General features: G+C 47.4%; 1 protein-coding gene across 2 annotated transcripts; it reads left to right on the top strand.

Moving 5' to 3' along the window:
* The first annotated feature begins 13,775 nt into the window (after window positions 1-13,775).
* Window positions 13,776-17,638, top strand: IRF2BPL (interferon regulatory factor 2 binding protein like). Of its 2 annotated transcripts, XM_040601177.1 has the most exons (2): window positions 13,776-14,596; window positions 14,708-17,638. In XM_040601177.1, exon 2 carries the CDS (start codon window positions 14,756-14,758, stop codon window positions 16,904-16,906), a length of 2,151 nt encoding a protein of 716 aa, XP_040457111.1. In that variant the 5' UTR covers window positions 13,776-14,596; window positions 14,708-14,755; the 3' UTR covers window positions 16,907-17,638. The 2 variants fall into 2 exon arrangements, with proteins under 2 accessions (XP_040457111.1, XP_040457110.1); XM_040601176.1 differs by having other exon boundaries at window positions 13,778-17,638.
* Window positions 17,639-18,194: the final 556 nt, after the last annotated feature.

The raw sequence follows: 18,194 nt of genomic DNA, 5'->3' as shown, positions 1-18,194 counted from the left end.
TGCCTTTCAGAATTACCGTGCCCTGATACAGCTGCTTGAATGTGCACCGCCAGCCTAGAGCAGGGTTACTCTTTGCTGGCCTGGTGCTGTGAGGTCTTATTCTACTCTTTGTGTGAATGGTTCTAATGGTGGTGACAGATGTTTCATCCAGTTGTAGAAACTGCAGCTGGGGCTGGTGTTTCAGAGAGCATTTTTGAGGTGGTGAGAAGAGCTACTATCACAGGAGGAATTGGCTATAGAATAGGTTTCTGTAGTGCCAGAGCAGTCTCTCTTTTGGCCAGGCCACGGCATCTCATCTGGTCTCTGGACTTGCCAAGACAGAGAGGAAAGAATTTTACTTCTGTGGTTCAGAAATTACACAGGTGCCAGTATGTCCTTTCCAGTCCCTGTTCTGGAAGCAGCTCCTCCATCTCCAGTTACATATGAGCACTGTAACATGCTTTATTACTTTCTCAAGCTGCAGCTTATTTCCCAGGTTCATTTGTATCATTTTCCTGGATAGAACCTGTTCCAAACGTAATAGTATGCTGGCTTTAGCCCCATCCAGCATTCAGCTTGAGAAGAAATTATAGGCATGGGCAGTGGGAAGAGGACAGGATGGGGCCTTGTTTTGGTTACAAGATCTAGGCAAACAACTGAGTAGTTTTTTGAACATTTGTTCAATAAAAAGTATGACTAGGGGAAAGGCAACTCACAACAGATATGATTCCAGAGCTCTGAAATCCTGTCAGAGGAAAGGAAAGAGAGATATGTTTCCAGGTGCATTTCAAAGCCTCAATTATCGCACATGGATGATGAAACTTTAATTGGAGATTTGAACATGCCTGGGGTCAGGAATAAATGGCACTCAGAATATTTCTATTTTCCACTATATACAGGAATGCAAGAGAACCAATATTTACAGCTGTACCAGGTAGACAGTTTTATGTTATTTCATCCCAAAACATAGAAACAAACCATAATCTGAAGAAACACAGCCAGTCTGGAGGAGGAGACAGTAGCTGTTCAACTGTACAATAGATTAACACCATAAAACAGGACAGAGACCCAAAACCTCCCCTTGTCCTGCGTAAACACAGTTTAAGAACAGAATATAGTTAACCAGCTTTGAATTTTAGAGAGATACTAAATTTGATACTTGCAGATTTGTCGGAAATGTCCTGGGAACATTATAAAGGTCAAATGTCCAATTGGTTAATTTTATTTCTCATTCAAAGGGGTCCACATCCAACAGCACAGGCACAACTTTAAGATTTTTATTGGAAGTGATGAATTTTAACAAGCCTTTCAGGACCCCAAGTTTCCCTTGGTCTTTTATCAAAGGGCTGTTGATGCTACTTAGCCTGTGAACCATAATAATAACAAATGGGGAAGATAGTCAGGATTTATATACATTTATATTTAATATGGGGAGTTTCTAGAAGGAGTCTGTAAGTAGGGACTGTTGCCCAGACTCCAAGCTTTGGCCAAGCAGCTCTTGGCAGGCCTCAAAGAGGGTGGTGAAAATGCAGCTTTAAGCCATCCTTGCATCATCCTGGGGTTGTCTCCCTGCCAGTGTGGTCTCTAGTGTAAACTGTAACACCAGCAGAGCTACTGTATTTTGCACCGGCTACCACTGGACCCAAGAAACTTGTCTGGTGACTGGGGATCTGTGAGAAATAGGCTTGGTTTAGCCACTTCTGAACTGTATGTCTTTCATAAGGACTCGAGAAATGAAGAGCCATTGCAGTCCCTGCAGTGGCTGCAACCAGCTGAGGCTTTGTCATATCTGCACTGGCGGATGCGCAAGTAGCTGGCTGAGCTGCCTCACAGACTCCATTGCATTGATTATGTGACAATAAACCAGCTTTCAGTGTCTGGAGGATCTGGCCCACATGTCTATGTGTGCATATGCAGATGTATGTGATGTCAGTGAATGTCCCCACTCACTGCAAAGGTCACTTTGTCTGAGATTTTTCATTTGCTTCAGAATAAAGCAACCTCGAGAATGTAATGAAGGAAATGAGGTCTGAAATTTGTTTCCTAACATCCATGAATTGCAGCACCGAGCTAAGGGGAAAGCATTCAAATCCTTCTCTGCCCTCTTGGATAGGATTCTGTTTGTAGCTCTGCAATAATCAGCAGACATCAGTGTCTGCTACAACTGAATATTTTTGGTATCTAATTGCCACTTAGATACCAACGTGATAGGAGCTTTAGAAATAGCTGAAGCAGATAAATATTGCTTCATCTTTTCATGTGTGTATGTCTGTAACGTCTGTGTGAAGCTGTATATTAATGTGAAACATTCCCTGTTGATTTTAATGGGATGCATCTCTCTGCAGAGAATTTGCTTCATTCTAAGCTGCAGTAACATATAGAAGGGATAATTTTTTTTCTTTGTGCTGTGAACATCTAGATCAAATTCCCAAAGTATTATTTGTGCAGAAACTGTGAATGCTCCCAGCTTGCAAATGAAGTCAAACCCTTGTTAATGTTAATGTTTACAGTAAAACAGCTGTTCTCAGCATTTCTCCCTGAGCCTCAGCTACTTTAGCTCTACCATACTCAGCCTTACATCATAGCAGCTGCAATAATAAGAGGCTGAAAGAGGTCAGAAGCAGCCAGTCCTGCTAAACCACACCTTTGTTTAAAAGAGATTTTGGATTGTAAAATGTCTCAACTGCTGAATTTTTCAGCCTGACTGGACTCCATGCATGGGCTAGGTCTTCAAAGACCTAGCTCACCAAAAGCACACAGGCACTGCCAGCACAGAGTAAAGCAGAACACAGGCTCTTTATACATTTTCCCGGGAAATTTTCTATAGATCCAGACTGGGAAATGTTCCAAAGCTTCACAGAACTAAAGATAACAGTAATAAAAAAATGGACTAGAGCACACTGACTTTTAAAAGAAATAGCTGAACCTATTATATTTGCGTGGCAAAGCCTTAGTAATTTGTGCAGCAAGACTTTGCTAATTTACACTAATAAAAGTAAGATCACTACAGATTACTGAATTTTAGCAATTAGCAGGTATGTAAACAACATTCCAGGAAAAGAAAAAAGCATCAGCATGTAGGTCACTTTCACAACTATAATTTCTTTGGAAATATTTATGATTGCTCAAATAATAAATGCTATTGGATATATTTTTCAAAATACTTAGGTGTTAGCAGAATGTAAAATAGAGCACTCCCCTGCTCAGTCTTCTTTTCAGAAGAGAGGGGCCATATTTTTTCTGCTAGGTATGAAGCATACAGTCTATTGAGTTTCTGCAGTATCCACCTTGTAGCAGTACATGAATTAATAGGAGTTTAAAGTGAATTTAAGAACATTTTAACAGTAGTCGTCCTACACGTGATTCACTGAAACTGTTTCTTCTGTTGAGTAGCAGTAGGAGATACATGGGTTTTAGCACATAAGAGAAAATAGGTTCATTGCTGATTTATTGCACTGTGCTGAGATTGTATAAAATTTGTCATTTTCATTTTACTGAAAATAGAAATCTGAAAATCAAAGTAGAGGAGAAAGTATGATTTGTACAGTTGAAAAGTTTCCAGACAGATTCTATATACAAGGGGTTATTTTAGCAGCATTTTCACAGTTAAAATCAAGTGTGAACATTGCAGTTGCATGCCAAATGCTACCTGTGACACCTTTAAAATTCATGGTGACTAACGAACAGCAACTTTTTCTGGTCTTGTGATTCACAGGGTGATGTCACAGACTGTCAGATGATGTCACAGATTTTCCAGATTATGGCAATAGGTTGTGGCAGAGGGGCTGTCACAGCTGGAATGCTCACTGAGTTTAGCAGATTCCACAGCGTGACGCCATCAAAAGGACTTAGTAAGAAATCCCAAATGTGCTTTCCAGTACAAGAAAGAGAAAGAAGAAAAAAGCAATAGAGGTCAGAGAGCAGAATTTGCAGATTCGATTGATACCTTGGAAAGACAGCATATAGAGGAAATTATTTGGTCTAAATTGTAATAAATTGGACTATAGTTTCACTTAGGACTCTTAATGGTGGTGAATTATTTGCCTTGAAATAATTCTTTGAGATCCTAATGATGTCAAAGTATAGTTATATGAGGCATTGACTAACACAGTAAAATACATACCCTTTCTTGAAAAGTGTAGAGGCTAAATGTACAAAGACTAGACAAAGGAAGTAATGTGGGGGGTGATATTCAAGCTAATTATTTAAAGTAACGGTAGATACATATGGTAGCTCTGTGCATTTACCATAAAAATCATGTAGTGTCTGTGGGTGAACCACTGCCCCCAAAAAAAGCAAGTTTATGTACCGTCATACATGTATATTATATACACATCTATAATATGTCTATATATATTCTCTATGCATAATCTAAACTGAGTGCTTTTAAAAAATGTACACATCAATGACACAAAACCCTTTGTAACTACGCAAGAAGCTAAATATTACATAGCAATATGTATTTTTCTTTGGTTTCACTGGTGCATTCAAAGCATGATCAGTTTGTTTCTTCTGGCATAAATTGTCACCCAAGTCCCTGAATAAAAATATTGCTTCTACTCTGTCATATAGAGAGAATATATTCTCTCTCTCTCTCTCTCTAGGTACAAATGTGTCTGTCATGTTTGAAAAGGCAACAGTTAAATACATGTTTCTGCTGTCAGAAATGCAGCAGTTAAACCCTAAATAATATCTATAGGATTAAGATCCAAGTACTTTACAAGAAATCTATAAGCAGTTATCTTTCCACATTTCCTCTCTATCCCCTGTCATAGACTATGAAAGATAATATAAGAAGTGCTGTACTACGTATGCTTATCTCATTATCTCCATTTTCAGGTAAGTAGAGCAAACGGTTTCACCCTAGTAGATTTGTAGCAAAGTAATATACATTCCTCTATGCTAGAGGAATGAAAAAAGCAGGATTGAGCTCAGAACGGGGGCAGAGGGCGAGAGACGGGAGGGTTTTTTAAAAGAGTTTTCTGAATAATCAGGAAATCCAGTGAGACAAACAGAATGTGTAGAGAGCAAGCCAGAATTATCAAATTACCATGACAACCGTAGGCAAGAACCCAGAGAGAATCAGGTAAAGAAATTACAGTAGAATTACAGTTAACTTCAAATTTATTTATTAAAAAAAAAAAAAATCCAAAGCAGTCAGGAAGAAATATTTCCTTTGGCCTAGCTTGATATGGTGCAAAGGCTTGTGAAATGCAGCCTTGTTTGCAATTTTGAAATTGCTTTGCACATGTACACAACTAGCTTTTATCTAAATTTGCATATGCAGATTGTTTTAACCAGCAGGATTTGATGTCAGATACAAAACTTAGAATCACAGATGCCTTAATTTGTTTGAAAACAGAAGCTAAAAGAGAATTCAGAAAAGGTAAAGGGTGCATGTGTGTGTATATGTGTGTGTACACATGTATAGTGTGTATTTCTGTGTCATTTCTAAAACATTCTCCCTTCTATGTTTTTTAAATGACCACTTTCTTCATTCAAACCTTTGCATAACACATTCACAACCAAAAAGCTTTTGAACAAGGAATACAGTAAAAAATAAGTGAAACTAAAGTGAAGTGAAACTGAAATAAGAGTGGTGGTATTTATTTTTAAAAGCTACAGGTTAACCATCAAGTGGTTAACCAGATTATCTGTCCAGTTTGGGTTGGAATTCTCTTTATTCAGTTTTAACATGCCATTTCATATAATACCATTCACATATATTGGAAAGATCCAAGTATACAATTCTGAAAGGCGGCCAGCCATGAAGGGGGGATTTGTTCACGTGGGGGGGTGGCTCATTTTTTTCCCAGTTTTGAACAAAAGCCCTCCAACTGCTAACACTCCAGTATATAAACAAAATTCTCCCCCTGCTTTATCTTTCCTGTTTTATGCCACTATCTGAATGCTTATTGAGTTTTATATGCACTCTGTAAACACAGATCCATGCCCATATTGATCTTTTTAAACGCTGCCCTGAAGTTTGCTGCATGGTCAGGGAGAGGAGTGATGCACTCCATTGTTCCCCGCTATGATGTCATGCTCAGACTTCGCCTTGGTTAAACAGAATTCAGTTTACTGAACTGCAGCAAAATGTCTTTAGGGAACCCAAATTTATTGCTGTAGCAGAGATGGAAAGAAATAACATGTAAAAAACGAAGACATAGGAAAAAGGGCATAAATTCTGGCTGCAGTATTTGCCGCCTGTATTTTTCTCTACACTTTTTCAGAAGTAGATATGCACACTCATTTATATACACACTGAAACTGCGCGTAGCTGAAGGGTGTGTTTATTTTAATCTTGGGAGCCAGGATGAGCCGAAATTCTCTCGCTCGAAGGACTTGCATCTTCACTAAGATCTCTGTTAAATATGCAGGTTTGCATGACACTTCATTCTTTTTACTCACATTAACCACACACACAGAGTGCACATAATGGGTCTAATCCTGCTAGCTGTCCAATGATGTTAATGAGAGCTAAAGACATCGGGTGTGTTACAAGATCCAGTGGTAAACTGATTAATTTCCACCAGCATCTGCAAACTGTATGTGGGGATAGTGAGGGGAAGAGAGGGGATGGCCTTTTAATTATGCTGCAACATCCTGAATGGGAAGAGAAATCTGAAGGGACTGAGTGGGGAGAAGGAGGTCTCTCCTTCTCCTCCCTCCCTCCTGGCCTTAAAAAAATCCCTGGAGCCAGTCCTTCCCAAACAGGGACAGTTGGCAGGTATGTGTTAATCTTGTTCCCAGCACTTTGGAGGAGCCATGCACAGAGAGGCTCACCCTGTCCGTTCAAACCACCGCTTCCTGTCCTTCAAGAGTTAACCTTCTCTAGAACATTTATTTCACCATCTCAGGGAAAAAAAAAAAAAAAAAAAACCCTGCAGAGCTGAGAGGCTGCAGATCACAAGGCCATTCTGATAGCCTCCTGTCCCCATGGCAACAGCAACGGCATTTATCAGTTCCTTATGAGAGCAGGCACAGCAAATCTGCATTGCACATGGCAGCCTTCCAGCCTTTCAAATGAAAGAGCACTTTGAACTGCTGCCAAGTGTGGAAGGAGCAGAGCTGTCAGGACTGCTTAATGCTGGCAGTTTGTACTTGGGAGCCTTTCAGTTCCCAGAATCCTTCAGCTGTGGCAGCCTGCCAGGTACTTAGCGGAAGCTAAAAACTAACCCCCAGACCATTCACTGCAGTGCACTCAAAATTTTCCACATGTACCATGTCACAAGTGCAGACTGTACAATGAAAGCAAACGCCTTCTGCTCGGGATTCTAATTTTATTAATAATCTAGGAAAAAGCAATTGGAGATTAGCTGGCTGACAGCACTACAGTATAGCCACTGTTTATTACTCGGGGCATGTAAGTCAAATGTGTATTTTTCATCCCTCAGAAACAGAATCAGCTCTGGCCACAGGGGCTGCCCAGCCCCAAATCTATATGCAGTACCTGAGCGTGGGGAGACTGGTGTTAGCAGAAGGGAGAGTGTGGTTATTTACAGTGGAGTACTTTTTTAGCAATCATCATCAAATGTATAGCAGTGAGAAGTGGAATAGAAAAAGAAGACAGTATTGCTGGCTGGTAAATATTTTCAGCCCTTACCCTCTGTATTTTGCTGACATTGTGAGAATCTCGGAAACTGGCTGATGCATGTAGCAGAGATACATGGCTCTTGGTGGGTTTCCTTTCAATGGAGAGTTTTCATGTGAACTTTTTATTGTTTTGCATTACCCTAAGCACAAGGGCTTCTATTGGCAGAGGAAACAAATTGGCACAGTTCTGCTTTTTTTTTTTTTTTTAAATCTGCACTGAGATCAAGGGCAAGGGCTTCATTTTCCAGCACTAGTCATAAGCCTTTAGCACAAATAGAATGAAAATTGTCTGTCGCTCAGGCAGTTGGACAGGGTTCAGGAAAACTATGTCTGGCACTAATTCCAAAGGGAAGGTTTGGTTCAATCCAGCATCATTAATTTCAGTAAACTGTTTTCACTAGTCTATATCCCACTGTTCAAGAGCTGTTTATTATCTTTTACTAAATAATGTCTTTTGGAGTACAGAGTAATGAAAAATACCTTATATGACTTATGCATATATACTATCACATGTATGTATACATATAAATAGATAGAGTTTACATGGTTGCACTCACTTTTTTTGCTTTTCTGTTTTTTCTTAACAATTGCTTGCTTCTTACCTTGCTGTCCCATTACAAAACACATTTATAATGCCAAATATAAAATAGTAAAATAGCCCAGAAGGCAAAAGAGAGAGAGAGAGAGATGAAAAAAACCCTGGAGCAAAGACAATCTCCACAAATTTGTGAGTTTCACCACAAAACAAGGAAATGTAGTGCCTCTTTTTCAGCTTGCAGCTATCTTTGGCTGCTGCTTGAAGACTTGACTTAATTCACCCAGGCAGTAGTGTCTAAAAGTAATACACCAAGACAGTTAATTTTGGCACTTAGTCTCCCTTAGGAATTTTACCAACAGTCCTTGAAAAGAAAGTAAATGATCTTTTTTTTTCTCTTGTTTCCCCCCAATAGCTCATCTTGATATGTGCTAATAAAAGAAACACACACCCCACCCCACCCCTGCTTCTCACCCTTATCCTGTGTCCATATCATCCTTCTTTCAATAACAATGTTCGTCAGCATTTATAACATGGTCTTGGAGAAAAAGTGGTTTAGGTCTTTTCAGATGGCCTAGTTACAGAGGAAAAGAAGGTTATGCCATGTGAAGTAACTTAAGATAGTGCAGTTTCTTTTCCTTTCCCTTCCTTCCTTTCCTTCTCTTTCTTTCTTGCTTAACCCCCACTCCCTCCTTCCCACCTCCCCCATTTTTTGGAAAACACAGTAAAGTTTTGTTCAGTTCTCAAGTGTTATTAATCACCGGTGGAGGCCAAAAGCAGGGATATTTTTCTTGGCAGCACATTTTGATAAACAATCTGTGTATGGGGTGAAGGCTGGGGGGAGCCTGGCTTGCTGGTAACTAAGCTAATGTTTGGCAGATTCTTAACTGTCATGAAAGTGCAAGTGGCTCTCAGTGGGAATAGCCTCAAAAAATGTACCGATTCAGTTGATTCATTATTGTTGATTGTTTACTACGTCCACAGGATGTAAGATGAAAACAGTGCAGGGATAAAGTAAAAATAACAACAGCGGACCCAGCCTCTGCATGTCCCAGCCTAAAACATGCTACCCAGTCACTAGTCCCTTGCGGAGTGAGCAGAATTAATTACAAGTGTCTTATTTTGCACTGTAAGATTTCACAAAGGTTAACATGCGGAAATCTGGGCTTGCCGGCAGGTTTTAAAACCATAAAGACAGCTGCAGGAAAATCGATTTGGGGCAGGTCTCAAAGAGGAGCCCTAACTGCTTTCCGGGGCAGAAGCGAGTGGTTGGTGGGGTTAGGGGGCTGCAGACCTGCCTCAGCTGGACATGCGGCAATCCAGCTTCAGCAGCTGGTGGCCTGCAGGCAGGGCAGCCTCCCACCCGGCTGTACTCTGGGCTCCCTGCTCCAGCAGCAATGTGGAAATGGGACCGGTAAAGCTGGCAGACATGACAGGCAATGTTCATTAAGAAATGTCTCTGCACAGCAGACCAAGGAAAGAAAAAAAGGAAGGAAGGAAGGAAGGAAGGAAGGAAAGAGGGAAGAGTTCCTAGGTGGGGAAGAGGCTCGGTATGTCAGCAAGGCTCACTGCCTGAAGAATGGTAGGAAAAAACAGAATTACAATGAGATGAGAACTGAAATGATAAACAGAAACACGTAATTACATTCTATTCTTTGTAACTAGGTGTTTTGACACTTCCTGGCAGCTCCTAGTAGAAGACAATGTTGTTTAACTTTTAATTTGACAAAATTATGCAACTCCTTCCTGAAGTGTTTGTGTTTTGATTTGCTGCACACACTCCTGAGTGTTCTGTTCACTGCTAATCTCTGCATTGTTTTGAAGCCAGTAATTTGATTGTGACGGATTTTATTTGATCTGCTGTAGTGAGGTAAATCCACGTAAATCACACTCTGGAGAGCGCACTTCTTTTCCAGTTCTTGTATTTTTTTCCAGCTGTAGCTGCTGTTTTGACCACTGAGGGAAGAGCCATTTCTGTAGGTGAGCATCTACAGAAGGAAGCAGCTGCTCTGACTGCTGCACCGATCAGTGCCAGAACTTTGCAGGAAAGAGTTAAATGTATTCCCAGGTTGTGAGCATTTATAGCCAGACCAGACTGTTCATTCCCAAGCTACCAAGATCATGGGCTCCTAACTATTACTGCTTGCAAACTTTGAGGCTGTCCTATATTCTACATAATTAACACTGGGCTGCTGATTGATAATCAACAGTACTCCTCTTGCATCCATATCAACAATAATCCCCGTATTTTGGGAGCTCACACACGGCAATGGCATGGAGCAGAGCCTGGCAGACCTGGGGCGTAGCCAGGCACCTGGGTTTTGTTGCTTCTTTCTTTGTGGTGCGTTGCACCTCTGGCTTCCCATACCTGCTGGTGGCACTCAGAAAGGTGCTGGCTGGCTTCTGCACCCCGTGTTTTGTAGGATTGTTTTAATTCCTTCATTTAAATCAAAGCTTCACCTGCTGTTTTAATGTTACACAAATGTGTACATGAGTGTGTACTTCTAAATAAAGAGGGAATAAAAATAAAGGGAAAGGGATTATCGGATGGCAGTATTTATCCTAGCACTGAAAGGAAGGAGTTAGTAGATTTCACTTCTGACAGTGAAAATTATATTCCTTGTCCCTTGGGACTACTGGCAGGTCGTAAACTTCGGGCAATCTCCACAGAATCCCTAATGCTGCATCCAAAGTGCTGACTCGTGTTCCTGCGCAAGAAGCAGTAGCTGGCTAGCAATTGTTCACAACCGCAGCTCCATCCCTCCTTGTGCTCCCCTCCATCTTATTAAACAAGCTACTGTCTGGGGGGTTCTTACACTATTTTTTGTTTGCTTACTTCTTTCAGTTAGCCAGATCAGGCACCTGAATGGCTTCATTGTTTGGGCTTCCTCTTTTCCTCCTCTAAACGTAATTTTAATTCCTGGATTATTTCAGAGCTAAATAAACACCAGACGTGTTTAGTATAAATCCAGCAAGACTGATCTGGATCGCTCCTGCCCTGCCATTCGCATAGCAAAGGAGAGGAAAGACGGAAGGTGAGCAGGAAAGCACGCTGCTACCCTCGCAGGGACAGTGCTGCCATAGATTGGCGCTTTGTTACATTGCTACCGTTCAATCTATTTTCCCCTACCAGATTAGATTGATACTGACAACTCATTCCCTGTGAAGGTGCCACAGCGTGGCATTTATTTGCATTTACATTGCAGTTCTCTTCATCAGTCAGCTTTGCAGAGATCACCACTGCTGCTGGCCATATTGTTGCTATGCTGACACTTCATCCTTAAGTGCTGCTTGCGTAATGGTACAGTACGTGCCCATGACCAAAGTTTAAATCAAAGTTTAATCATTACGGAAAAACAAACATATTTCCGCGACTGTGTATCCTGCAAGTAAAAGTAAAGGCAGTTTGGTCGGGTCACAGATGCTAATCTCTTTTTTTCTATTCACAAACTATAAAGGGAGTTGACAGCACCTGTAAATGGTTTTCTGAGGCTAGATTATATCTAAGGTGATTATTATTTACACCCACTATAAAGAGTGCTCTTGTGAGCCAAGAAGTCTGTTCCTGTGAGGTGAGTGTTACCAAAAAAGGGCTTTCTTGCAGGAGGATTCAGTGGAGCGAGGAGCCAGGGTGAGGGGCGGTTCAAGCACATGGAGTGCCTTGTCATGTGTTGGGTTTGTATAACCCAGGGGCTGAAATACAGTCGGGATATGCTGCAGTTCTGCATTCCCAGACACTCGGGATGAAGGGGAAAGCCTCAGCTTGCTCAACCTGAGTGTTTTCAGCAAGGGCTGACCTTTTCCCACCGCCCAGTTCTACTCGGATGAAGATCAAGACGGGGCAGTAAAAGGATAGGAAAGGAGTTGATCTTCCAGTATGAATCAGAGTGAACACATGCTTGTTTAGTCAAGTAAAGTCATATCAATGTAGAAATCCTGCAGCCATCACTAAATCACTGTGGCTGGAAGCAAAGACTTCTACTTTGAACCAGCTTTCATCTGCCTTTCTGGAAGCTTGCTTCTGTGAAGCCTCTATGATGTCCACAGTTTAGGTGTGAAATTTCTAAGTGTGAATTCCACTCTCCTTTAGCGCATCTTCTTCAGCCAATTTGCATGTAGGAGAGTCACATAATTCAAAGACTTTTCCATTTCTGCTCACTGCTTCTGCAAGCTTTCCCCGAAAGAGTCACTTTGTCAGGATTGATTTTCTTACTGTATTTTATCTGGTCTTACCATTTCTGTAACTTCAGCGTATGCATTTCATTAAGTCTTCCCTGTGAAGTAATTCTGCTCACATACATACCGAATTTGTTTGCCAGCTTTATAGATTATAACCAGACACGTATAAGACGTTTTAGACAACTAAAAATGGAAATGAGACACACTGGTGGTATGAAACGAATTATTTAAGGCAACAACTTTTTGTCGCGTGCATTTTGAAACATTATTGACCGAATCCAAGGTATCTTTCCTGCTCAGTGCCGCATCGCTGCTGGGCGTGTGTATGTGTAAAGGAGCCGTGGCACCACGCCACAGAAACCCCAAGTCCCTTGAAAGCACAGAGGGAAGCCTGTAATGGACGGGGTTTTCGGCGTTTCTAGCAACAAAGGAATCAGGAAGAGGTACTGAAAGAAAGAAATCCATCCAACAGAGCCCAGCCGGGAGAGGCTCCGCATTCGCGGAACGTGCGAACGCTCCCCCCGCTGCGCGCTGCTTCCGCGGGCACCCGCCGGCCCGGCCGGGTGCCAGGGGCGCGATGCCGGCCGCCCCCGCTCGCAGCTCGCCGGTGCCTGCCGGACCGTGTCCCCGCAGGCAGCGTTCGGTACTCTCTGGACGCGGACGGCGATGTCGGTGCTCGCAGAAACGGCCATCGACTGCAGCGAGAGGAAAAGCAGGCGGCGCACAGCCCCTCCTGGCGAGCAGGGGCACCGGCGTGGCCGCGGGGGGATGGCGGCCGGGAGAAGGCAGGCTTCGCGCTTTTTGGATTTTGTTTTCCTCCCAGTGGAATGAATTGTCGGCTTATTTGCATGAGCCGAAGTTGTTTTGAGTCATTTGCCTGTTAGCAGTGTTATGCAAATGTTAGCCAGCTATTTAAAGGGGGAAAGGGGGGGGGAGAAAAAAAAAAAAAAGCAGCCGTGTGTTCTCACAGCGGCGGGGAAATCCTACGTCCCTTTGCATTAGCGAGATGAGATCGCAGCGATTACTCACCTGCCTGGCCTCTCCTACACCCTTGAGCAACGCACAGCTCTATCTTTCCCAGCCCAACCTTAAACACTCGGCAAACATGGCCGATTTAAACAAATCAAAAGTGGAAGAGGTTCTGATGCAGTCACGGGCTTACAGAAACTGTGTCATTCTGTCACCGGCATCACTGAAAGAGAAACACGAAATCGGATATTAAGGCGGGATCCCCCCCATTTGCCTCAGCAGCCGGAGCGCACGGGAATCCCACCGCCAAGCCTCGGTGGCAGGACGCCGCGCAGTCGTCACGGAGGCAAAGCGGTGCGATCCGCGGGTTTACAAAATCCTGAAAACGAGACATTTGAACTTAGAAAGCCCAGCCAAGGGGGGGGCCGGGCCGGGACAACAACCCCCCCGCCCCGCGCCGCGCCCCCTCCGCCGTGCATGCGCGCCTCCTGCCCGCGGCTCAGGGCCCGCGGCGCGCGCTGGGGCGCAGGGCGAGGGCGCGATCCGCGCTCCGGTTTCCAAACATAGCCCCGCCGCGCCCCGGCGGCCGGCCGCGCAGGGGGGGCCGGGCAGCGCGCCGGGCATGCGCGCCCCGCGCAACAAGTGGGCTCCGCGCCGCCGGCTGGGGGGAGGGGAGCGAGGAGCGGGCGCTCGGCGGTGACGCGGGGCCCCGCCCGGGTGCAGCCGAGCCGAGGCGAGCCGGGAGCGCGGCGCGGAGGAGGGGAGGGGCGGCGCGGCGCGGCGCGGGGGGAGCGCGGCGCGGCGGAGGGGGCGCGCAGGCACAGGCGGCGGCGCGCAGCACCCGGCGCTCGGACTGCGAGCAGCGGCGAGGATGTGAGTGAGGAGCAGGCGGCGCCGCTCGCCACGCTGCTGCCGCCGCTGCCCCCCGCTGCCCCCGCCCCGGGCCGCTACCGCCCCGCCGGCGCTCGGGGAAGCCGCCGCAGCCGGGACCGGACAGCTCCGTGCGGGTGCCCCTGTTTCGCTCGCGGCGGTGGATCGGCACGTACCCAAGTGCGAGCTCGCGAGGCAGCCGCGGCGGGTGGAAGGTGACCCCCCCATCTTCCTCCGTGCACCTCCGCCTCCTCCCGGAGGAGGAGCAGCGGCAGCGGAGAGCTAGAGAGCGCAGGGAAACAGAAGCGGCTAGAAGGCGACCCCCACCCAGCCCCCCGGAGGAGCAGTAGGAGCGGTTCCCACCCCGCTGGGACAGCAGCGGCAGGATCAGGTAGAGGAAGCCCTCTCCGGCGACAGGAGCGAACGAAAAGCAGGCGATCCCCCTGCTGAAAGGGGCGACAGGAACAGGTACGGAGAGCCGCCCCCCCCGCCCCCTGCAGCTCGGGGGGGAACACTGAGCCAGCCCCGACCCCGGCGGCAGCAGCTTCCCCGGCCAGCAGCACCATGTCCGCCGCGCAGGTGTCGTCGTCCCGGAGACAGTCATGTTACCTGTGTGACCTGCCCCGCATGCCCTGGGCCATGATCTGGGACTTCACGGAGCCCGTCTGCCGGGGCTGCGTCAACTACGAGGGCGCCGACCGCATCGAGTTCGTGATCGAGACGGCCCGGCAGCTGAAGCGGGCGCACGGCTGCTTCCAGGACGGCCGCTCCCCGGGCCCCCCGCCGCCGGTCGGCGTCAAGGCAGTGCCGCTCTCCGCCAAAGAAGCGGCGGCGGCGGCGGCGGCCCAGCAGCAGCTCAACCATGTGGACGCCTCCTCCAAGGCAGCCTCGGCGGGGCTGACCCAGTCCAGCCTGGACCGCTACGGGCTCAGCGCCGCCGCGGCGGAGCAGCGCAGCCGCTTCGAGTACCCGCCGCCGCCGGGCAGCCTGGGCAGCAGCCACGGCGCCCGCTTGCCCAACGGGCTGGGGGGACCCAACGGTTTCCCCAAGCCGCCTGAGGACGGGCCGCCGGAGCTGAATCGACAGAGCCCCAACTCCTCCTCTTCCTCTTCCCGCCGCGGGGCGCACGGGGGGCTGGTGTCCGGCCTGCCCCCAGGGGCCGCCGGTGCCCAGATGAACGTGCCCCCCAACCTGCTGCCGCAGACCTTGCTCAACGGGCCCGCCGCCTCTGGCGTGGCCCTGCCCCCGCCGCACGGGGGCCTGAGCGGCCGCGGCGGCGGGGGTCCCCCGGCTCCCTCTGCCTCCTCCCAGGGGGGCACCTGCGGCGGCGGCGCCGGGGGAGGCGGCGGCTCGTCCTCCGAGGCCTGCGGCAAGCGGCCGGGCTCGGTATCCAGCAGCGACCAGGAGCGGGAGCTGAAGGAGAAGCAGCGCAACGCGGAGGCGCTGGCCGAGCTCAGCGAGAGCTTGCGGAACCGGGCCGAGGAGTGGGCCAGCAAGCCCAAGATCGTGCGGGACACACTGCTCACTCTGGCCGGCTGCACCCCCTACGAGGTGCGCTTCAAGAAGGATCACGCCCTGCTGGGCCGCGTCTTTGCCTTCGACGCTGTCTCCAAGCCGGGCATGGACTATGAGCTGAAGCTCTTCATCGAGTACCCCAGCGGCTCCGGCACCGTCTTCTCCAGCGCCTCTGGCGTGGCCAAGCAGATGTACCAGGACTGCATGAAGGACTTCGGCCGCGGCCTCTCCTCGGGCTTCAAGTACCTGGAGTACGAGAAGAAGCACGGCTCCGGTGACTGGCGGCTCCTGGGGGACCTGCTGCCCGAGTCCGTGCGCTTCTTCAAGGAGCTGGTGGGCGCCGACATGCTGCCGCAGCCCTACCTGGACGCCAGCTGCCCCATGCTGCCCACAGCGCTGGTGAGTCTCCCGCGGCCGGGGGCCGGGGCCGGCGGGGCGCAGGGCACGGCCGCCGCCTCTAGGGGACCCGGCGGCGGCGGCGGCGGCGGCGGCGGGGCAATGCGCAAGAGGAAAGCTTCTCCCGAGCCCTCGGACTCGGCCGAGGGGGCTCTGAAGCTCAGCGACGAGCAGCAGCGGCAGCAGTGGATGGCCAGCCAGAGCGAAGCGCTCAAGCTCACCATGTCGGCCGGGGGCTTCGGGGCGGTGCACGGCGGGGGCCCCCCGCCGCCGCCGCCGCCGCCCCTCGGGCCTCACTCCAACCGGACCACGCCGCCCGAGTCCGCCCCCCAGAACGGACAGTCCCCCATGGCCGCACTCATGTCGGTGGCCGACACGCTGGGCAATGCCCACTCGCCCAAGGATGGCAGCTCGGTGCACTCCACCACGTCCACCCGCAGGAACAGCAGCAGCCCCGTGTCGCCGGCCTCGGTGCCGGGCCAGCGCCGCCTGGCCTCTCGCAATGGGGACATGAACCTGCAAGTGGCCCCTCCTCCCCCCAGCGCCCACCCCGCCATGGACCAAGTGCACCCCCAAAACATTCCGGACTCCCCCATGGCCAACAGCGGGCCCCTGTGCTGCACCATTTGCCACGAACGCTTGGAGGACACCCACTTTGTTCAGTGCCCCTCTGTGCCCAGCCACAAGTTCTGCTTCCCTTGTTCCAGAGAGAGCATCAAGGCCCAAGGGGCGACTGGCGAAGTCTACTGCCCCAGCGGAGAGAAATGCCCCCTAGTCGGTTCCAATGTGCCTTGGGCGTTTATGCAGGGCGAGATCGCGACCATTTTAGCTGGGGACGTTAAAGTGAAAAAGGAGAGAGACCCTTGAGTAGGAAATCCAATCCCTTCAGACTCCTGAAGATGTAGAATTGTGAATATAAAAAACTGCAAAAGTTAGTCTTATGTATAGACATTATTTTCGTCGTATGTTTCTATATTTTGAAACAAAGGTATGTACTCTTCTTCATTTGAAGGATAGAGCTGGTTTTTGTTAAACAGAATATAATATTGTTTGGTTACTACATAATACCTGTTCTCATTTCTTTGGCAGTGTGTTGGCTAGGTACAAAGTTAATAGCCCTTAGCGATTACCTGCTGCTGGTGTGTATTTTTGTAAATGTATGCACTTCTCTGAAAGAAGAAGAAAAACACAAAAAAAAAAATTTTTTTTTTTGCCAAGGCCAGTGTTGATGCCTAAAAAATTGCTACAAAAATGGTGACAGCTTATGTTTTACAAGCCCTGAGTGTTAGTCTTTCACTTTATTTTTTCGGTTTTGTTTTTTGTTTGCAAAACGGTGGGGTGGCTCTTGGGGGGAGGGTGCTTTTTGTTGCAAGTTTGTAAGGAAAATGTTTCAGTTTGTTTCTATTGATCTGAACGTTTTTAATCTTCATGTGTTTTTTGTTTTTGCTTTTATTGATGCACGGATGCTTTTGAACAGTAGAGCAAAATGCTGTACATGAAAAACATGCTCTGTTTGTCCTTTATACATTTCTGTAGTTAACAGAACACTGTAATGTGCCTTGGAGCTTAGTAAATTGTAATAAATTCAATTGATATTAATACTTTCGAGTAGCAAGTTTTATTTTCTCAGAGCTTAGGCAGCATGCGCGAGCCATGTTGCCTGTTTTAGTCTCCATTATACCAAGAGCCTGCAGTTCGTTGTGATAATTGTTGCACTTGTATGCACATTTTCACATATATGTAGTAAGATGATGATGTTGATGGTGTTATCAAACTTACCTAAACCTTGGCACTGTGCCTATTTACATTTCACCTTTAATGTTGCAGTAACAGTTGCTGACTAAGCATTTTCTATTTACTGTTTCTGCATCTCATTTCCTCCTCCCTTCTCCCCCCCCCCCCCCCCCAGCTCTCCAGCTGCAAACAGTGTTTGCAATACAGGATGCATCCATTGCCTGCGCAGTTTAATATGGTTTGAGATTTGAAACGAAGCCCTCTTTCACCAAAAAACCCTAGCATCACGTGGTTATTCATTTTAGTTGATTTTAAGAGTGGAGTGGTTGTCTAAGCTCGACATCAGCCATAGACTCTTGGTAAGGCAGGATGGTAGTTGAGCGCAGCTCAAAAAAGGGTAGTGGGAAATAACAGCTTCTAC

Source organism: Falco naumanni, chromosome 7 (genome assembly GCF_017639655.2).
Source record: "Falco naumanni isolate bFalNau1 chromosome 7, bFalNau1.pat, whole genome shotgun sequence".
Classification (NCBI taxonomy): Eukaryota; Metazoa; Chordata; class Aves; order Falconiformes; family Falconidae; genus Falco; species Falco naumanni.
This window is presented reverse-complemented; position numbering and strand designations above follow the sequence as displayed.

Bases quoted from the DNA above. Each gene is read 5' to 3' on its own strand.
- IRF2BPL (XM_040601176.1), top strand. From the start codon at position 14,693: ATGTCCGCCGCGCAGGTGTCGTCGTCCCGGAGACAGTCATGTTACCTG.